General features: G+C 44.0%; 1 protein-coding gene across 20 annotated transcripts in view; it reads right to left on the reverse strand.

The window, feature by feature from the left end:
- The window catches only part of CACNA1G (calcium voltage-gated channel subunit alpha1 G), a 326,619-nt gene that overhangs the window by 160,668 nt on the left and 144,556 nt on the right, over positions 1–21,395 (reverse strand). For all 20 annotated transcript variants that reach the window (XM_083727936.1, XM_083727932.1, XM_083727930.1 and 17 more), the window contains exons 2-3: positions 6,288–6,399; positions 4,264–4,397 (exon numbers count right to left, since the gene is read on the reverse strand). In XM_083727936.1, coding sequence (XP_083584062.1) covers positions 4,264–4,397; positions 6,288–6,399 — 246 coding nt within the window. The remainder of the gene's footprint in view (positions 1–4,263; positions 4,398–6,287; positions 6,400–21,395) is intronic.

Below are 21,395 nucleotides of genomic sequence, written 5' to 3' on the forward strand. Positions count from 1 at the left end.
GCCTCAGAGCTTAGCCAAAGTTAACAAATGCCCAGAAAATCTTGGCAATATCTTTCTAGGAAGCCTGACAAATCTTATTCTGCAGTGAGGGAATAGCCGCCTTTCAGGAGTTTCATAAAACAAACTTCTTTAAAACAGGAATGGAGAACCTGTGGCCCTCCAGATGTTGTTAGACTGCAACTCCCATCATCCCTGACCATTGGTTATGCTGGCTGGGGCTGATAGGAGTTGATAGCCCAACATCTGGAGGGCCACAGGTTCTCCATCCCTGAATAGTACAGGATAGGGACAAGAGTTTGGCGGCCTCATTTTAAGACCCAGATAAAAACCCCTCATGTAACAAAGTGGGTGCTTTGTTTATGCTTCTCATCTCTACTGAAGTCCGCAAAAGATGTCAGATTTTTTAAATGTCCCATCTGCCTGTCTTTTAAAGCAAAGCTTTGATATAGCATTCAGTCTATTCTACTTAATATGCAAGTGTCATTTGATGGCAGGCCTTTACTGAAAACAATCTATACATGCAGCACTACATAACATTGTGAACGGGCTACGTAAAGATGCAGTTGCACCCTTGTTCAGAAGAAAGCATGCATCTTGAAGGTGGATCCAGCAGTACTGTGATTAGTGCCATACCTCATGCCACAAGCCAACCTGCAGCAACCTGCAGCAGGTGGTGGTGAAGAAGAAGAGTTTAGATTTGATATCCCACTTTATCACTACCCTAAGGAGTCTCAAAGCGGCTAACATTCTCCTTTCCTTTCCTCTGCCACAACAAACACTCTGTGAGGTGAGTGGGGCTGAGAGACTTCAAAGAAGTGTGACTAGCCCAAGGTCACCCAGCAGCTGCATGTGGAGGAGCGGGGAAGCGAACCCGGTTCACCAGATTACTTAAATGACAGCGGAAGAAAGTCCTGGTGGTGCACAGTCACTATAAGCCCTGCTCACTGGGTAACTGGTGCCCAAGCAGGAGGCATCTGAGGAGAGCTGCCAAAGGCTCACTATTGCTCCTTTTGCTGTTACTGAACACCCTCCCCCCGCCACACACATCCAGACCCAGCACATACTACCTTCTCAGACTCCTCTGATGAATGCTGGGTGGCCTCCACTGTACCTTTTGTGTATTTCAATAGCTTATATCAGGCATAGGGAAACTCTGGCCCTCCAGATGTTTGGGACTACAATTCCCATCATCCTTGACCACTGGTCCTATTAGCTAGGGATGATGGGAATTGTAGTCCCAAACATCTGGAGGGCCAGAGTTTCCCTATGCCTGGCTTATATACCACTTATGTATATCACAGTCGTCTCTAAGTGGTGCACAGTCATCTCTAAGTGGTGTACAGGGGACCTAATACAATAAGACTAAAAAGGAGTTAAAACTATATAAGCAGAATTCAGTTTAAAAGTCTGCTGGGTGGTTGTTTTTTTAAAATCTTAATTAGTGTCTGAGGTTCAACAGGGAAGTCTCACCTCATCTAGAATGTGAAACTTGTTATTCTTAGGGTAGGGTGTTTTAGCGCTCTATGAAAAACCGTATGTGGTATACCGGGAGTAGAAGGGTGATAATAGAGCTAAGGTACTACAATGGTTAGGAATGTGAGTTGCGACACTTCCCAATTCAAATCTCTCATTCTGCATCCCATTCCCCCATGTGGTCTAGATGGCTTTAAGCAAGCCAATGGCACTTTTCTTTAGCCCCACTCATTGAGCCATGTGCAATGTAGAGATAAAACTACCAACCTCCTTTACAGGTCCTGTTATAAGGATTACTGAAATAATGTATGTGAAATGCTTTGAAGACACTCAAGTGCAGAACTACACAAATGCTATTTTATTAGCAGTGGCAGTAGTTTTACATGCACCCAACACTCTAGAAAAAAAGAACAACAGCATGGCACCTTCTAGTAGCCTGGGAGAACTCTTGCTGCTGACTTCCTAACCTGGAAAAACGCTGCAGTTGTGGTTTATTTCTAGAATCCTCCAGTCCATTCCAGGAAATTCCAGTTAATTATATGGGAGGGGTGTGTGGGAGTAGGGGCAGAACCCTAATAGACTCTGGGCACTCTTTATGAATAGGAAGGTGAGGAGAGAGCCTCCAAGCTCTTTATGTGTCAAGGAAACTTAACCCGTTTCCTGGCTGCAGGCCAGGAACGTTTCATGTGGATTTCAAGCCTCAGCCAGGAGATTCTCGGGTGCTAGAAAGAGCCTTTAATTTAAACCAGGTGCCTCTGAAAGAAAAACACTTCATGAAAGGCAAAAACTTGGTTTCGTTCCCTCAAAACAAAAGGGCAATCACGCACATTTTGACTAAAATATTCCCTTTTTGGAACACAGCCTCCATGCTTTAAACAAACTTGCTGAAACCTCATCCATTTGGACAATCTGCATGAAACTGAGACTACCAATATTTCTGGAGCCAGAGAAAATACTTGAGCAGAATGCCAGCTGAGTCCGCCCAAATCTGTGGAGCAAAAGACCTTACAGTATGGAAAGCAGCACACAGGCTGGCAGGGAACAAAGGAAAGCGGGGTTTTGTGGCATTCCTTTGTTGCTGCCGTCTGCAAAACTTAACCCTGTGAGTGCCGCAGAAATCTGGGGACACCACAGTGGGTGGACAGGAGTGTGGTTTGTACTGCTTGTAAGGCACATGAGACGAGTGGTGGTGGGGACTCTGCTGATGTCATGCTTTTGTTTACAGTGCTCATTCAGTTGCTCTTCTAATCTGGTAATGATATGACGGTGGACCACTGCCCAAGGATGTTTCCTCCCACACATGAATTCCTGGATGATCTCAGCACACACAAAGAAGCCATCTGAAGTGCCAAAAAAGGAATGAGGTATCCGCATATCTTGGCAGTGCTGCCCAAAGACATTTTGCTTTCTTGGGCAGAAAATCCAATGGTGACTCCTTCCCATTGTCACGATGAACATTATACCAATACATACCATTGGTCTAGCTAAGCCAGAATTCTTCAGCCTTAGATGCCCATATGTTGTTGGACTCCAACTCCCATCACCCCCAGGCTAAAGCTGACTGGGGATGATGGGAGTTGAAGTCCAACAACATATGGGGACCCAAGGTTGAAGAGTACTGATCCAGGCCATGACAATCTACTTCGATTGGCTGCAGCTCTTGAGGAACCCTCTTTCGGCAGGTCTAGCCCATCCCTACAACCCAAGGTCCTTTTCAAATGGAGATGCCAGGGATTGTGCCCGAAACCTTCTGCTGCAACCCAATGGAAAGTTCTCCTGATCAAGCCCCATTGAAATTGAACAAGGGACTAGGCAGCGGAACTTGATCAGTGATGCTGTCAGGGCAGCTGAGTCCCCACAAATGCAGCATGACTTGCTCCAGATGTTCTGAAGCAAGTGAATACACATTACTATCTAATGATGGAGGCAGACAGCAGGCCCTAAATCCAGAGTCTTAAACCACCTAACTGCACGACTAGACTTGTGAGGAACTTCTTGATACACTTTGTATCTGATCCATTATCTACACTCCTGCTCTTAAAATGGGTGCCCCAAATCTGCCACTCAGCATGTACTTGGACATCCAGAAACAGGAGACATGTTACGAAAAAGAAAAACCTGCATAGATGCACAGTCTTTTGGGAAAATTGCAGTATGACATGGGTAGAGCTTGAACTGGCAACATTTGTTTGGTTCACAACACAGCTTTCTTCTCTTTGCACCTGGATCCTAACAATATCCTCATCCTGCATATTCCACGTACACAAGTTCTTATAAACAACTCTTGAGCCTTTGGTATCAAAAGGGCAGAGGAATTGCTTTCAAGTCGGAAACCCAGAAAATTCTTCAAAGTTTGAAAAAAATAATAATGCAAACCTTGGCAAGAGCTTATGAAACACTTCATAAATCTCTAGTAAGACATTTGTAGTGTGTCTAATGTCACAGAGTAACAGAAAATGTAACAGAGAACAGTTCAGAAAATGTTCAGACATATCTGTACCATAATTTTAAACGGGCATAAATCATCAGCTTCCTGGTGTTTTTGCTATCGGCACTGCATATCTCAAAACGTCTAAAAGTAGCATTTCGCAACTGGAAACTTGGGGTTATAGACAGCATTTAGGTACACTGTTAAGTAAAAGCATTCTACATACATTCTCAGCTACTTTGTACACTTACTAAAAACGAGAAAACATACACGATAATGAATTTCTCAGCTGGGGGTTAGCTAGCCTCAGCTGCTGTCAGCAAGAAAGTTGCCCTTTGTTTGAGAACTAATGTCTGACTTACCCAGCCAGGACAATGAAAAAATCCAGACGGTTCCATGTGTCTCCCAGGTAACATTTCTTCCCGAAAATCCCTAGTGCAACCATCTTGATGATCATTTCCACAGCAAAGAAGGCAAAGATAAAATCATCAAAGCTCTGGAAGATAAAGAAGCAGGATGATGAGGTGACCCTGTGGCAAAGATCCAAGTGCTTAATTGGAGACAGTTCACCATGCAAGGGACTTGACCTCCAACCTAACCAAATGAGGACATCACCCCACACATTCTTCATTTCTCCAACAGGTAGGACTGGCAGTTATTCAAAACCAGTCTGCAAAAAGCAAGACTGGGGAGATGCCCATTTTACTCACAGAAGCAGGAGTATGAAAAGAGAACAGAGCTATATCATAATGTGGCTGAACACCTCCTGATGTCCAGGTCCAGAAGTGGCTGAAAAATACCATCTCCAACCAGTTGTACGTCTGTTGAACAGGACCAGATTTCCTTAGCAAGAAGCCAACATCTGAATAAACTTGAATTAGCTGCCCTTTCTTATTTCAAACTGCCCCATTTTTGTGGTGATGTGAAGAATTCCTCCAGTGGAACTGGTGACCTCTGTTCCCTTTTCAGAATCCTAATAGGGTAAAATTAATTTATCAGTGTACCCCCCCAAAAAAACCCCCCACAACACCACAGTGCTGGGTGTTGAATTCTACTGTAGTTCTTGTTTCTCTGCTTATTTCTGAAACGTGTTGGTTTTTCAGGATCCCTTCCACTTAATTTTCACCCAGCGTTTCCTAACTTGGACCTTTGATACAAAGGGTCAATTTCCATGCAACCCAGACACACACCCTTAACCCAAAAAACCATCATGTGAAACAGAAAGCTTTGCACACAGAGAACCCTCAAAGGGTGGTAAGGCATACCCAGTAAGCAGATTCATTCTTCTTTATGGCAAAGGCAATGGAGTTGGTTGGATTACCTCTAAGACATTAAATGCACATTTAAAGCACATGGCAACCTCCAAAGAACCATGGGAACTGTAGTTTCTCCTTTGCAAGGCTACAATTCTGACCAACTTTAACAGACTACAGTTCCCAGGATTCTTGGGGGGGGGGGAGTCATATGTTTTAAATTTATGGTATGGATCTGCCCTAACAAGCACTTTCCTGAAATCATGGAACACAAGAAGCTACATTAAACTAGCTAAGACTGTGGGTCCAACTAGACCAGGATTGCCTTTGCATATTGGTGGCAGCTATCGCAGGCAGATGACTTTCCTATATATTTTACCTTAATGTAATTAAATGTAATATATTGCTTAATTTCTAAATGGCATCTGATGAGGTTACAAAACAAATACAAAAGATAAAACTGGTTAAAATTAACCATAAAAAAATTAGGAAAGTTTTGTTGTCACACTGCCACATTTGAAGCACATTTATACCACTTGAAGTAGCCATTACTTCCCTCAAAGAATCAAAGGACTGTAGTCTACCCATCACACAGCTACAATTGCTAGCTACAATTACAGCTCCCAAGATTCTCTAGACCAGAGCTTTCCAAACTTTTCATGTTGGTGACACACCATCATTTCGTGACACAGTAATTAATTCAGTTTTACTAGCAAACCAGAGGTTAAACTAACCCCTTTCCAGCCCCAGGAGGAGTGTGGGGAGCGTTCAGAAGACATACCTACACACTGCAGCTGACACACTAACATGTCCTGACACACAGTTTGGAAAGCTCTGCTCTAGATGCAGCCACGTGCTTCAAATGGGTGGTGGGGATCTAACCTTAGTCATTTCATTTCAGCATGCATTTTTAAGTAAGCTTTCCTGATCTTATGGTTATTTTTTGCTCATTTTCATCAAGCCCAAAAGGATGCACTTTCTAATGGGATACTTCTAGCAGCAGGTGCCAAGAGCTGGCCCTGGGACCCTCTGTGCATGTGCTCTGTCACTGGAACTATAGTTCCTCCCACATGATATGTTATGTCAAACAAGAAATAACCTGTTTTTTTTAAAAAATGAAAAAAAGTCTTTACCTGAAGAATCTTGCAGCGTGGGGAGTCACAGCCCATATCTTCACAAGGGTGGAACATGCCCAGAGTGACACAGTTCAGGAGAATTACCAGCATGCTGACTCTTTCAAACCAGGTGCACAGGAAATTAGTCAAGGAAAACACGCATTTTCAGAGTGCAAGCTAAGAATCATCCACTAGCACCAGGGACACCACATTATTAGGCATTAGGGAAATGAGTAGAATTTCCAGGGAGGGGGAGGAGTGGACTTGTTTCCCCAATCTTTTACCTTAGAAGCTGACTACTGGCTATGATTCTGCACACTGTTTGACAGCATCTGCTACTCCCAGAAGTCAAACTGAGATAGTGGCATATTTACTACAATAAAAGGGGAGAGACAATGAAATCATACAATAGTCATCATCTCAGTGGTTTCTGCACAAGTGGAGACATCATTGTTATTATACACAGGTGCTGCAGGTGCAACTTCCAATGACTTTTTCTTAGGATTTTAGACAAAGACATGATAGAATCAAAGTACTACAAACGGCTACCCAAACAATAGTGCTAAGCAGCACAAAAGTGCTAACTGTTCCAGAGAGGCCCAGTTTTGTTAGAAAATGGGACTTGGTTATTACTTGTATTATTTATTATTATCATTATATATTAGATTTCTATACCTCCTCCTAAGATCTCAGGGCAGTTCGCAGAATGAAATACTTATCCACACAAGGCTTGTTTATTTATTAGATTTCTTACCTGCCCTTTATTAGAAGGCCCAATCGCAGGCTACAATAATTTATAAAACACAGTTATGAAAACAAACAGAAGCATTAGTGTTATAAAAATGAGTAAAACAGTTCCAAATGGAACAGAACAGTATAATTTTGGCAAAACAGGTGGGTCCTACAGAACAAAATATCTTAGCTGTCAGAGGTCAAGAGGCACATCTTTAGCATGTGGCGAAAGCTCTACAACCTTCTGTGGTGTCAGGGAGCATTCGGAGGTGCAATGGACAGAAGAGGCGGAACAGGGGCTCAGGGATGCGGAAGCGCCTCACAACCACCCAGAGACAGAGAAAGCAGAAGAGAGGGTGGAGAGTAGCCAGGGAGGGTAGGGGCTCAGGGATGCTGAAGAGCCCTGCAACCGTGCAGCCTTTCTCAACCTGTGGGTCCCCAGATGTTGTTGAACTACAACTCCCATCATCCCTAGCCAGCAAGGCCAGAGCTCAGGGATGATGGGAGCTGTAGCCCAACAACATCTGGGGACCCACAGGTTGAGAACTGCTGGTAGAGGTTAGGGAAGGAAGCTCAGACTCAGGAAGGGAGGGAGCTTTCAAATCAGCACAGACAAGGAGGGAAATGAAACTTAAGAATCAAAGATATTGCGCAGGAATCATAGGAAGCCACTCCCCGAATCTGACTCAACGGGTTCGGACACGTAATTCTGAACTGAAGCTGTTTCTTGTAAACATGTAAGTAAATACCACGCTACGGGTTCGGACACGTAATTCTGAACTGAAGCTGTTTCTTGTAAACATGTAAGTAAATACCACGCTAGGTGTTACTGCGAAGGGGAAACACCAGTCTTTACATGTGGGGAGGGAATTTCATAGTTCAGTGGCTGCTGCAGAGAGAGCACCTCTCCTAGGCCGCCATTCCCTATACTTATGTGGTGGTGGAATTGCCAAGGTCAGACCCATCCCCTAGGTGGGCCCTAAGTGGGGAAATGGCCCATAGCCCAGAGGGTCTGAGAAGCCCACTAGCAACCTCCCCGCTCCAGGACCACAACCAAATGCACTGCGTGGGCAAACAACTGCTGCTACTGTGCTGGCAGAACCAAGAAATTCAAAAGGCAAGGTGTATGCAGTGGGGTAATAATGCAGCTGCCTGACTGGCTGCAGTCAGGATGAGGGCCTCTTCGTTCTTCTCCAGGATGGGTGAATGACAGCTGTCCTTTCTCTGCTCAGGCAATGAAGGGGATGCTTCATAGTTCAGTTGAGAAAGTCCAGTAGGATCTTCTCTTCTCTCACCCACCCACGGCTGGTAATTTACCTTTCTCCTTTCCTACCCAAGACCCTGGCTCAGCTGTGTTTCGTGTCTTGTCTCTTTTGGCGCATGAAGGAAACTTATTTTCTCTCCTCTCTTCTCCCATATACTTTGTGTGACCCCTCTATTATTAGTAATAAAATTTGTATAGTGCCCATCATCCATAGATCTCATGGATTTATGCACACAGAATAAAAATACAAGATAACATACCCTTCATTATTTCTCCAGTGAAAATAGAAATATTCTATTCTATTTTTATTAATTTTTATTAATTATTATTATTAATTATTATTATTATTACCCCATCCATCTGACTGGGTTGCCCCAGCCACTCTGGGCAGCTTCCAACACATAAATAATAATAAAAAAACATTAAACATTAACAAAAAACTTCCCTATGCAGGGTTGCCTTCACATGTCTTCTAAAGTTTGTAGAGTTTCTTAGATTCTATTAAGAAGGTGCCTACTCCCAAGTAAATGCAAGAAAATAGGATCATGTTAACTTTCAGCCATGTATTCAAGGGCAGCCCCACATATGGTGTACTGCAAAAGTCCCATCTAGAAGTTCTCACAATGTTGGCCTGCTTTTACTTACCAGTTTCCCCTCCCTCGGGGGACGCAGGTGGCGCTGTGGGTTAAAGCCTCAGCGCCTAGGACTTGCCGATCGAAAGGTCGGCGGTTCGAATCCCTGCGGCGGGGTGCGCTCCCGCTGCCCAGTCCCAGCGCCTGCCAACCTAGCAGTTCGAAAGCACCTCTGGGTGCAAGTAGATAAATAGGGACCGCTTACCAGCGGGAAGGTAAACGGCGTTTCCGTGTGCGGCTCTGGCTCGCCAGAGCAGCGATGTCACGCTGGCCACGTGACCCGGAAGTGTCTCCGGACAGCGCTGGCCCCTGGCCTCTTGAGTGAGATGGGCGCACAACCCCAGAGTCTGTCAAGACTGGCCCGTACGGGCAGGGGTACCTTTACCTTTACCTTCCCCTCCCTCTCATCTGTTTGGCCAGAAATGAACTCAATGTAAATTCAATGTACTGTCTTCATTTGTACACAGCACATCCTTAGCAAATGGCTGTACTTATCTTTGTGAAACAATATGTTCTCAACCAAAGAGATGACAAATTTTAAAATAGTAAGTCCTTTATTAGGATTAAAGAGAGTTTCAGGACCAGGTTTTGGCTCCTATGATAAACATGAATATATTTAATAAAATTCATGCATTTGGGGGAAAAAGATCCCAAAACAGCTCTGTCAAAGGAATCCCTATAATAATTTAGCAACAGACCAAAACAGTGGAGGGGGAGGAAGGCTAGACTTTTGCTGCTAAAGGCAAAATCTGCTGAATGAAAATTAAAAACCAAGTTGTGCAAGTTGGTGGGGCATTTGCTCAAATGGACCAGCCTCCACTGGCCAGTTCTTTAATTCTAATGATGTGTCTTTTGCACCTAGTTGGTAGATCTTGGGGTTCTAGCTGAAGCAGGTTGCCTAGATGAGAGATGCCACAGCAACAGCCTTCCAGCAGCAGCACTGACACTTGCCAGGAGCGGAAGGGGCACGATGGTGAGAGCAGAGCTGCAAGAGTACTGGACTGGCTTCACAGGTGAATTGCACAGCCCTGATCTCACTGTTGCTTTGCCTCTCCTGGTAAGGGCAGTGATGCTGCAAGGAGGCTACTACTGCAGCTCTGCCACATTGGGCAATATGCTCCTGTGTATAATTTAAAAATCAAGTAGAACCAAGAGGTACGAAGTCTGCCCATCCCTGATTTCGTTGATAGAGTGATAGGCTTGGAACTGGTTAAGCTCTGCTCAGCTTGGCATGAAATTCACAGGGGGACTGGGAGCTTGTCATTGCCTCTTAGTCTTACATACATCACATGGTTATTGTCTGTCTAAAATGGGAAAAAATGAATGAATGCCACCTTCAGCTCTTGGAGGAAGAGTAGGATAAAAACATTATGAAGAACAACAACAGGTATGTGCAAGCAACAGCACAGATCCCAGGGCTACAGGGAAGGAGAGAAAGCTGGCTGTGCACAATAGCTCTTGTTCTTGGACTTCTGAGCAACCTGATTTTGTCTCTGCTATTTTAAGAGAAACTGTCCATTTTATTCCTCCCTAATCATGCCGTCAGTACTGTAGATAAAAGCTGAAAGGATATGTGCTAGGAACCAAGTCCATGCAAAGTTTAGGGCAATTTCCTAAGCGACACTAAGAATGCCATAGACGGGAATGAATGATTTATGAATGCTATTAATAAGAGGGACAAAGTGGAAAGGAACCATTTTAAAGCTGAATGTGTACTCTAGTAGCAACTGATTTGCAGACACAGGAAATGCAAGAACTGATTTAAGCCTCATTTGTGGAAAGACCCTCAGGGACCCTTCAAATGTAACAAACTGAGGACCCAGGAAACACTTCTGTGCAGGGGAAAGTGTGCAAATTGCATACAGATTGTTATGGTGATGCAAATTACATCTATGTCTTCATCAGGTATAAGACCACTCACCAAGAGTATGGTGCATACAATGTGCACACAGAGAAAAACAGTGTGTGTGTGTGTGTGTGTGTGTGTGTGTGTATGATTATCATATTTCCCCCATCCCACAGTAGTACTTTGAAACAGTCCAGGGGTATAGTGGGGGGAGGGGAGAGACATAGGCCAGGTACACAATTTTGAGGGGCACAAACCAGCCCCTCCATGCAGGGATCCCCGTTCTGCACTGCTTGCTGCCAAGAGTCTCTGGGCCCCAGAGTCCAGCCTGGCCTGGCCTGGCCACTGCGTCTCCAGCCCCCACACTGAATGGCTAACCGGCCAGCATTGAGAGGTACAGACGCAGATGGTACAGTGCAGCCCCACTTGGCTCTGGTGATGAGGGCTGGACCAGCGCAGCGGGTACTGTTCACCATCTGTGCCCCGGGTGCCAACGAATGATGCAATACCAATGAAGTAGTCATAGCATCTAAAGCACCCTTTGGCAGATGACCATCCAACCTCTGCTTAAAAGCAAACTCCTTAAAGACCATCCAACCTCCAATGAATGAGAGTCCACCACCTTCCAAGAGAATCCATTGAACTGTCAAACAGCTCTCCACTTCTGTGCATCAGGTTAAGTGGCGTTAAAATGCTTTCCTAATTATGATATGCCCCCAATGTAGGTATTAAAAAGTTGGCCGCTCTATAAACCATTTCCGACTAAGAGTTAAGATTAAAATAGCAGAATTCTATAAAACCAGATAAAGCGGACTATTTATTCTCCATGAATATTGATGTGTGCTCATGATGGTATTGGGGCAATTATATGTGCTACACTGTATGCACGTACAAAATTTGGGGTGGCAGATGTGCTTTGTTTCCAGTCAGTGCATGTCCCATGGCTTCCTGCTCCAATTTTGCCACTTTTGCACCATTGGGGGGGGGGGCAGCAATAGCTGTCCCACTTTTGTTGCACTACAGCGATACCTTGGTTTACGAACTTAATCCATTCCGGAAGTCCGTTCTTAAACCAAAACCATTCTTAAACCGAGGCACGCTTTCCCTAACGAGGCCTCCCACTGCCGGTGCCCTTCCACTGTTCGGATTCTGTTCTTAGAGGTAAAGTTCTCAAACCAAGACACTGCTTCCACTTTTGTGGAGTTCATAAACCGAATCGTTCGTAAAACCGAGGTATCACTGTATAGCGCAAATGTGCCCCTCAAGGTGGCAGTAATGCAATAATATTGGGAAAGCATTGCAGAAGAACTAATGAAGGGGAATGATGTTTGCATAGTACAATGTGAACCGACCAAAAATGTACTATTATTGCATCAATGGCATGTTGCACATCTGACATGTTTTATGACATTGTATACCTGAAGAAATTGCTTTATTGTTTTTAGAAGTTATAAAGAGGGTTTCATTGATTTTTAGAGTTTGATGATTCCCCCCCCCTCCAGAATTTGTGTCCGTGCGCTTTATTCTGTTTTTATGTTTGATGGCTTTTGCTACAGATTTGCTAAATAAAAATTTAAAAAGTATTATTTAGTATTATAGCAACATACGTACATAACAAAACTAAACCATATCATAAAACTAGAATTCTGTATTATGTTTGCCATGCCATAGTTAGTCCCAGGCATGCTGTCTGGAAATGATTTTAATGTGCGATTTCATCCAAACCGTAGTGCCTGAGCCATGTTATCGCTGAGTCTGTGGAGATGTGGTATAGAAACAAATCACTTTGCTGTCCGCCACACCCCCCCACACTCCATTTTCCTCTTTCCAAAAGCCCTTCCGACTTCTAAATTTGAGAACTGTTGCCAGGGACCAAGTTGGGCTGGGTCAGATTTCAAGAAGCTGACAATTTATCTGACAGGATAAATCGAACTGCAGCAGCAGATCGCACAAAGGGAGGTTTCACGTCTAGACGGAAAGGAATTTCTCTGTGTCCCTCTAGTGGGCATTTCCAATGACTTCAGGACTCCTGAGGTTAAGACAGTCACTGAAGTCAATATAGATTCTATTCGAGCACCAAGTTCTCCAAACCTTTAGTGCAAGAAAACGCTGCTGAAGGCTCTGTTTAAACCTGGTTGTGGTCACAGGAGAAATGGTGCAGCATATTGAAAAATGTCCACATCAGGCATATTTGAGGAATCCACTTTCCCACCCCCCTGCTGCAGTGTGGCCAGAGGCACTGCTTGACCATAATGGCTATACCACTGAGCCTCTTGGGCTTGCTGATCAGAAGGTCAGCGGTTTGAATCCCCGCGGCGGGGTGAGCTCCCGTTGCTCAGTCCCTGCTCCTGCCAACTTAGCAATTCAAAAGCACGTCAAAAAGTGCAAGTAGATAAATAGGTACCGCTCTGGCAGGAAGGTAAACAGCGTTTCCATGCACTGCTCTGGTTTCTGGTTTCCATTGAGCCAGAAGCGGCATAGTCATGCTGGCCACATGACCTATCTGAGGACAAACGCCAGCTCCCTCGGCCTATAAAGCGAGATGAGTGCTGCAACACCCCAGTCATCTGTGACTAGACTTAACTGTCAGGGGTCCCTTACCTTTACCATTTTATACAAATATATAATCTTCATGACCTTACATAAAACATATAGCCCTGTAGGATATATGTTTGGATATAGAAGGCTGCAACCCTTACTTAGGGGTAAGGGCCCTTTATCTCAGCACCACGTATTTCCAAGTAAAACATGCATGAAATTGGGCTGGAATTTACTCGTGTCTTGGAGCTGTTCTGAGAGAGCTAACTACTTTAGAGTGCACTGAATGAAAGGCGGTGAGAGCTCAAGGGTCAATTGTGCTTTGCCACTGCAGTCAATATATGTAGGACATCAATGCTAAGAAGAAGAGGCAAGGAAACCATGTTTCCTTTGTAACAGCTCTGGCAAACACACCATTAAATATGTAGCTTGATATCTTCACTTTTTACTATCTAATTCCTTGGTGGAATCAAACCATAAGAAGTTTCCACAGATGTAGAAACTGTCGACAGCTTGAGGTATATTTCATGGTGTACTGGAACTTAACTTCAATTGGTCAACTCCAGCTACAAAAATTGAAGCTGCTGAACAGAATTTTGGGCTGGGGTATTGTTTATGGGGTTTTGGTTGTTGTTTCTATGAGGAAACCATTTTGATGAGGAAACTGTTCACCTTGGCTGTGTACTTTATAGTGAGTTTTATTTATGTATGACTACTTTTGTCATGTTTGTAATTATGTAAATCTTTTTATGTTGTGAGCCGCCTTGAGCATGGTTTTAATTATGGAAAGGCAGCATATAAATAAAATGATGATGATGATATACTGCTTTTTCATCCTCCCTTTGGCATTAGTGTTTTTAAAAGTAGGATGCTTCCTTATGCCAAATCAGACCAATGGTTCATCTCAGCAGTGTCTACACTGATTGGCAGCTAGTCTCCGGATTTCCCAACAGGAAGTCTTTCCCAGCCCTACCACCAGATGTCAGGAACTGAACTCGTGACCTTCAGTATACAAAGCAGATGCCCTACTGATCTGCGGTCCTTTCTGGAGCCACTCCTGCTCCCTGGATCCTTCTTGTTTCTATCTCAAGCTCCTTCCCTTTTTTGGCCTCCACGCAGACTGAAGGCACAACAAGCACAGCAAAAAACTCTGTGGCTCTTGGCACAGCCCAGCTGCTGGCCTTCCTCCATTAGTTTTCTGCAGCTTTCTTTTGAAATCTTATTAGGGATTCTAAACCACAGAAAAAAATTCTAAATGTTCTTCGCACTATGGATCTCTGGCATAACGAAGGCTATTGCTCAAGATGACAACAACCACATATAGAACATAACGAGCTTCTCTGTGGACAACAGTGGACCACCTTACAAAAGAAGCTTATCAATAGACAACGATGAAGCAACGATGGAAAAGGCCAGATGAAAATATGCTTGCTAAGGATTTGTGGGTCAAAAATATTCCTATTAACAAGGAGCCTCTTTGTCACCAGACTTACACAACAAAATGTCTAAAGGCGGGGGGGGGGGGGGTCACAGATCTTGCACCTACTGATCACACTCGTGGATGTATGCAATCCAGTTGTGTAAAATGCACATCCTTTACCTCCTGTTCTCTTGTCTTTTTGGCCAGTAGGCCTTGAGAAAACTGAATCTATATCTATCTATCATCTATCTATCTATCTATCTATCTATCTATCTATCTATCCATCCATCCACACACACTAACATGAACGCTGATGGTTGCAAGGATTATAGAGTCTGATATACATTTTGTTCCTATTATATATGCTAACTTAGTTTGCTATATATCACAGCACTCTAAACCTTGATTATGTATAGGTAGCACAGTAAGTAGCAAAGCTGACTGCAATTCCTCTTGCATCATTTTGCATACAGAACCATGGCCTGCAACATGGAGCATCTGTGAACACAAATCCCTAGCATGTGACTATGTGTATACAATCATGCATTTCCTCACTTATGAGTATTTTTGTCAGCAGTTGTCGAACAGAATGCTGAAGTTATTCAATGGCAAGGTGGCAATGATGAGGCAAGTCTTGTGGTAGAAGGTGGGTTTTTTTGAGAAGTCTGATGCCCAGGAAAAGCGGTGAGAGAACTAGGTACTGAAAGCAGAGTAAAGCAGAAGCTGTTGGACAACTCTCAGCTGCAGAAATATATGAGCCTGAAGAGCCTTAGGCTGAGAGGCCACTGGGACCCAGAACTTGACATTCTGCCACAACTGCTAAATTCTCTGTAAGTTTGCACAATTGCATGATCCCAAAGGCTTTGGCAAGATGGACCACTGGACTGATCCACTATGGCAATGTCTGTATAATATTAGGTTTTTCACTGTCATGAAACATTTGCACAAGGCATAGCACATTCATCAAGCTCTTTTTGTCTCTCTCTCCTCTATTTCGTTACTATGCAGTTCCATACCCTGTGCCAAATTCATGCTCGGAAGTAGAAGCAGATGATTGCACACCTTGCCACAGGAAAACAATCCAAGGTACCACAATAAGGACAGTTGCAGAGTTCTTTACAAGAGGTCATATTGTGACTATGCCAATGCAGCAATTTTGCAGCATGCATCTTGTTTTGAGCCTAAATTTGATGGCAATCCTGTGGTAATCACATTTTATAATTTCTCAAGCTGCTGAAAAAAGCATTCATGTTTCAATGTCTTCCCTGCAGTTGCTCTGGCATTTTCTGATTTCTCCAGGTGTCATTTCCACAATAGCTGTCAGCTCCTTATGTTGCCGAGCCTCTACAGTTATAAACCATTGCTATGGCATACAAATGCTGGCAAGTTGGAGCACAAAGGGACTAGGGCGGGAAAATGAGTTGTCCAATACTGTGACATGTGCATGCCAAGCAAAGCTTTAGAGGATCCTTGGCAAAAAAGGGCCTCTGATGGGTGCTCTGCCCTACAGTGGTAGTCTGGTGGGGGTCCCTGGAAGGTTTATCCTGGCTATATTGGCAACCTCTAGTGGTTCACTTTTTCCCAAAATTCTCCGGACAAGAACTCTACTTCTAGGGAATAGGTGACTGTTGCAAAAAGGTAATGTTTTTAAAAATAGCTCTCAGGATATCTAATTTTTACTATTGATTGATTGCATCTATATCTTACCTCTTTCTCTAAGGAGCTCAAGGTAGCAGACATAGTGTGATGCATCCTCATTTAATTCCACAACAATCCTGTGAGGTAGGTTAGGCTGAGAAGCTGTGGCTAGCCCAAGTTCGCCCAATAAGCTTCATAGCTGAGTGGGATTTGAACCCTGGTCTCCTAGGTCCTAGTCTGACATTGGCTTTGTGTTGAGCCCTGTCAGAACACTGGCAGCTGCCAAAGAATAGTATGTGGTGGCAGCTCCACACTCAATAGCAAGCATGTGTACACGAATGTGATGAGGCCGAGATGGACTAGCCTACACTAGAATTGTGCCATACCCCAGCACAAGTAGCACTCCAAAATACTCCCTCAACACAACTGAGACACTGGCTCTATCACATTTAGTTGGCTGAATGGATGGCTTTCTTGCATATTTTTTAAAATATCAATTTCTTTCTTGCATTAAAAATAAAACAGCAACTTATCTTGAAACTTGATTCTTATTTCATTATCAAAACCTATCAGGGCAATGCTATGAGACCCATAAAATGTCTTGGTTTCTACAATCTTTCCTTCCCATTTTCGGCATGTTGACTCATTTTCTCATCACCTGTACTGACTGACTGATTCTCCCTTTTTCTTTCCTCTTAATATATCGTACTGCCTGTTGTCCTTCACGCTTCCTTCCCTGTTTCCTTCCCTTAAAAAAACCTAAATTGTAGAAAAGCTTTGGTTGTGAACTAACTATTCCGAATTTTGATTATACCAATTCTTTTTCCTAACAATTATGAATAGAGGGGTTCCCCCTGCCTCACAAAGGGTAGGAGGAAGAAACAAATCCATAGTTGGGGTGTGGAAGGGGGAAGAGAAACTACCAAACATTTCCTAAAGTTCCAAGTACTGAACTTCTAGGTGTACAAGAATGTGGTGTTATTTTAATGTAAGTGCTGCCTTGAAGGAAAGTGTGCATAGCAAACTGGAATCAAATGTGCTTTTAAATGTGCCCCCTATACACACCCACACCCACCCACAAGTGTGCACAGAGGCCCTAAACAGGTTACTGTAATTCTAAACTCTTTGGATCCTACACTGGAGATTTCACATGCTCACTCACAGCTCTTCTCTGACACATTTATTCTGCTGTTTATCTGGGATCTCCCTGCAGTTTGTACTGTAGTATTTTATTTTATTAAAGGTTTTGCAGCTCATCACAGCAGAGTTGTGGAAGTCGCTGGCCCCCACAGATGGATGCTATCCAAACAATGTCAGACGAAAGGAACTACATCTCCAAGATGGCTCTACCTCTTTCTCTTCGCTGCCTACACTGTCTTCTCCCACATTGCTATATTTGGGATGAATCTTCCAAGCTGTGACCTCAAGCTGGCAGCTGGAATTCCTATTCTCATAAATGTGTAAATATTTCCTTGGGAGTAAAAAGAAAGATTCTAGGCTAATAAATATCAACATCAAAGCAGAATTTAAATAGCCATCTGCGTATGAGAGCACACCAGTCTTGAAGGGCCTCACCCTCAAGCCCAAAGAGTCTCTCAGGCAGCAATCCTAAGCACACTTCCTGAAAATAAGTCCCACTGAACTCTCTGGCACTCATACCCGAGAGTAGCCTTGTTACTATTACGGTAGTTACTCTTTTCGTTAAACCTCTTATAACAAATAATTGTATTCCATGGCATAGCATGCTGCATTGGCAGGTTGTATTAAAAACAAAATGAGAGCTGAGCCAAAAACTAACTTTCCTAGAAAAATTGGGAGTGTTGGGTATATGTGAACACATTCACAAAACTGCCATCCCTACTAACCTTATTATCGTCTTCCCTACATGCCACTTTTTGACCCAGAAGTCTCCAAAGCAGGAAAATAGCATATTAAAGCAAAATGTAGCCCCAAACTACAAACTACAAGTGCCATACATCAGTCAGCAATGGAAACAATATAAGACAGCAAAACCACAGTACAGAAGAAAGCATTTCCAACTAAAAGATGCTATCACTAACTTTACAGCTGGCCCACAGGTAGGAACTGAAAACCTGAGCAGTCGATGAGATGCACTCCGAAAGCTCACCCCAGCTAAAATTAAGGGTACTCTCACCATCACCCCTATTCTAGCTACACAAAGTAAAAAAGGAATCTGTGTAAGTAACTGGCAGAAATGAAATAACATGATAACAAAATTGGGAACACTTACAATGTTAATAATTGGGATGACCCAAAGGGGGTCTTCAAAAATGATCCATTCTGCCTGCTGGTGCCTTCTTGCAGGTTGGTCTCCTTGTGTAGTGGAAACAGAAAACTGCTCCTTGGTCTCTGACCCAAGGCAGTTTTTGGAGGGAGTGATTTGTGGCAGAGAAGTAGAGCGATTGGATGATTCCCCAAGCAGGTAGAGAAAGCAATAGGGGGAAGAATGATTGTGCAGGTGAGGAAAGGAACAGATGCACACGCATGCACACACTCTTCTCTGCTGCAAATCACCCTTCCCTGAAGCTGTTCCACAAGATTCTGCCACCATTTGTTACATGGGTTTGACACCAAATACCCACAAGAGCTATTATTAAATTGAACATGCTTCCTGGTCCATGATACAAAAAAGAAAATGGCTTAAGCGCAGGTGGAGGAAGGCTTGCTGAATCAGACTGAAAAGTTTACTACATATTATCAACCCTATTCTGTGGTGGAGGTGAAGAAGTTCTCCCCCTACCCCCTATGTTACATCTTCTAAATGTCATCCAGCAGGGGATTTTCTGTGAGGGCAGCAGGGACTTGGAACAATCCGGCACAGAAAGGGATGTGGCCCAACCCTTGGGGGCAGACTGTGTGTCAGAGTCCTGTGCTGCCAGCCACGGAGGAGCTCAGTGGAGGGAGAAGCCAGCCAACCAGCTGAGTTCCAGGAGGTACTTGCCTAGAGGCAGAGTCTATATACAAGGTTCAGTCTGGTCCAAAGGTCAGGAATATCTCGATTCACGTAGTCAGACGATCCAGGGGTCAAGAAAGCCAAAGGTCCAAGGTCACAAGAAGCAAGAAACAGCAAAGTCTGACCAGGAATGATGAATGTTGTTTCCAGCAACTGACTGAGGATGGAAACCATGCTTAAGAAAGCCAAAGCCAGCTGGTTCTCATCAGGAGCAAAAGGGCTGATCAACAGCAGGTGAAGTCACTTCGCCTTTTGCTCCTTCAGGCTGCTGCTCAGCAGGTGAAGCCGACGCCTGGCCCATGACACTGAGAAGTGTTTGCAAAATGTTGTGAGGGTTAAGCGAATTTGATGTCACGTTTAAACCAGTTTCATTAGGGAAGGAGCCCAGAGCACCATCCAGCCTGGTATTGCTGGATGATTTTCAGCTTTAAGGCTCAATTGATTTGGACAAGTTTGGCTGACTACCTGTATGCTGGTCCCTTGCCCATCTTGACTTATTACAGCAAACAGGTAGAGGGCAGGGCTAAGAGACAGGATATAAATTCCTCCTTGGCACTGTTCCTTCCATCGACCTATTTGAAAGATGCCATGATTAAGCTGCTCCTAATAAGAAGCCTAACCTGGACCTGAAGGGGGAACAAAAGGGAGGGATAATACAATGGAGAAGACTGGAAGACACCAGACAAGCATCCAGCCATGCACAGGAACACTCCACACTACTGCTTTTTGTTACCAGCTACACTGGTCTGGGTCTAATCCTAATCCACAAATGGGGAATATCTTTCAGCCCAAGGCCCACATTCCCTTGTGGGCAGCCTTCCAGCAGTGGGTATGGCCAAACACACACATGGCTCTCCATACTCCCTCTAGGTAAGCAGGAGGTATTAGCACAGGCTTTCTCAAACTCGGCCCTCCAGATGTTTTGAGACTACAATTCCCATCATCCCTGACCACTGGTCCTGCTAGCTGGGGATCATGGGAGTTGTAGGCCAAAAACATCTGGAGGGCCAAGTTTGAGGAAGCCTGTATTAACAGAGCTCAATGGCCAATTCAAGGTAAAACCAGTACAGAAGAGTGCAGAGCAGGGTCAGTGATGGGCATGGCCTGGATAGAGTCCTGAGGGCCGGACAGAGAGTCATGGGGGACCTGAGATTCCCCACACCTGTCCTTATCAGAGCAGTTTAATCCTGCTTCCTGGAATCCTCCCTGCTGTCCTTTCCCCCCCTCTCAAACTTACAGTGATCAGCGAAGGTGCTGTTACAGTAGTGCCAGCATGCCAAACAAGAGTAGGAAAATACCCATTTATATCCATGCATTTGCCAGCTCTAAAGATGATGTGATTAAACCTTAAGGTACTTTCTTCTTCTACGATGCCATGGGATAAGAAGCAACCATCCAACTGCTTGTGGGATTTGATCCAGTTAATGTCTTTGTACAAATAATTGCAAAGTGGGGATGACAGTCCTTCCTCTTCTCCCCCCCCCCGCCCCCATTATCCAGCCTGAATTCGCCACAAGTTTCCCAGTCAAATGCAGATTTCCTCTTCCTTGAATGATAAATAATAATAGGTTGCAGGAAACGGAGATGATGTTTAAATTATATGAAAGAAGGAAGGAAAAAGTTGAAGGCAGAAGTGCAGCAGAACCTTCAAGCCAATAATACACACACACACACACACACACAGTATGAAAACTATTCATAGAGGTTCTGCCTCTTTCCTTCCGACCTCTCCTCTTCTACAGATGGCAAGCAGAACTTACGCATCTAAAATATGCGACCATCAGGTCATCTTAAGATTGGTTTAAACATTTGCTGGTGTAAGAATCAGGGGAAAAAAACTTGACCCTTTATAGCACAAAGCAGCATCACTTGGGCTATAGGAACTTTCATATCCCCTTCTGTAACTTTGGAATGGTCATGTGAGGCAGGTTAGGCTGAGAATTGGTGACTGGCCCAAAGCATTAAGTGTTTATGAAGTTTGGCAAAATGTTTGTGTGTGTGTGTGTGTGTGTGTGTGTGTGTGTGTTCCACTGAGCTAAGAGTTGTGAAAATGCACATGCCGCGAGCATTATCATTCTCTTT

Source organism: Podarcis gaigeae, assembly GCF_964106915.1.
Source record: "Podarcis gaigeae genome assembly, chromosome: 2".
NCBI lineage: Eukaryota > Metazoa > Chordata > Lepidosauria > Squamata > Lacertidae > Podarcis > Podarcis gaigeae.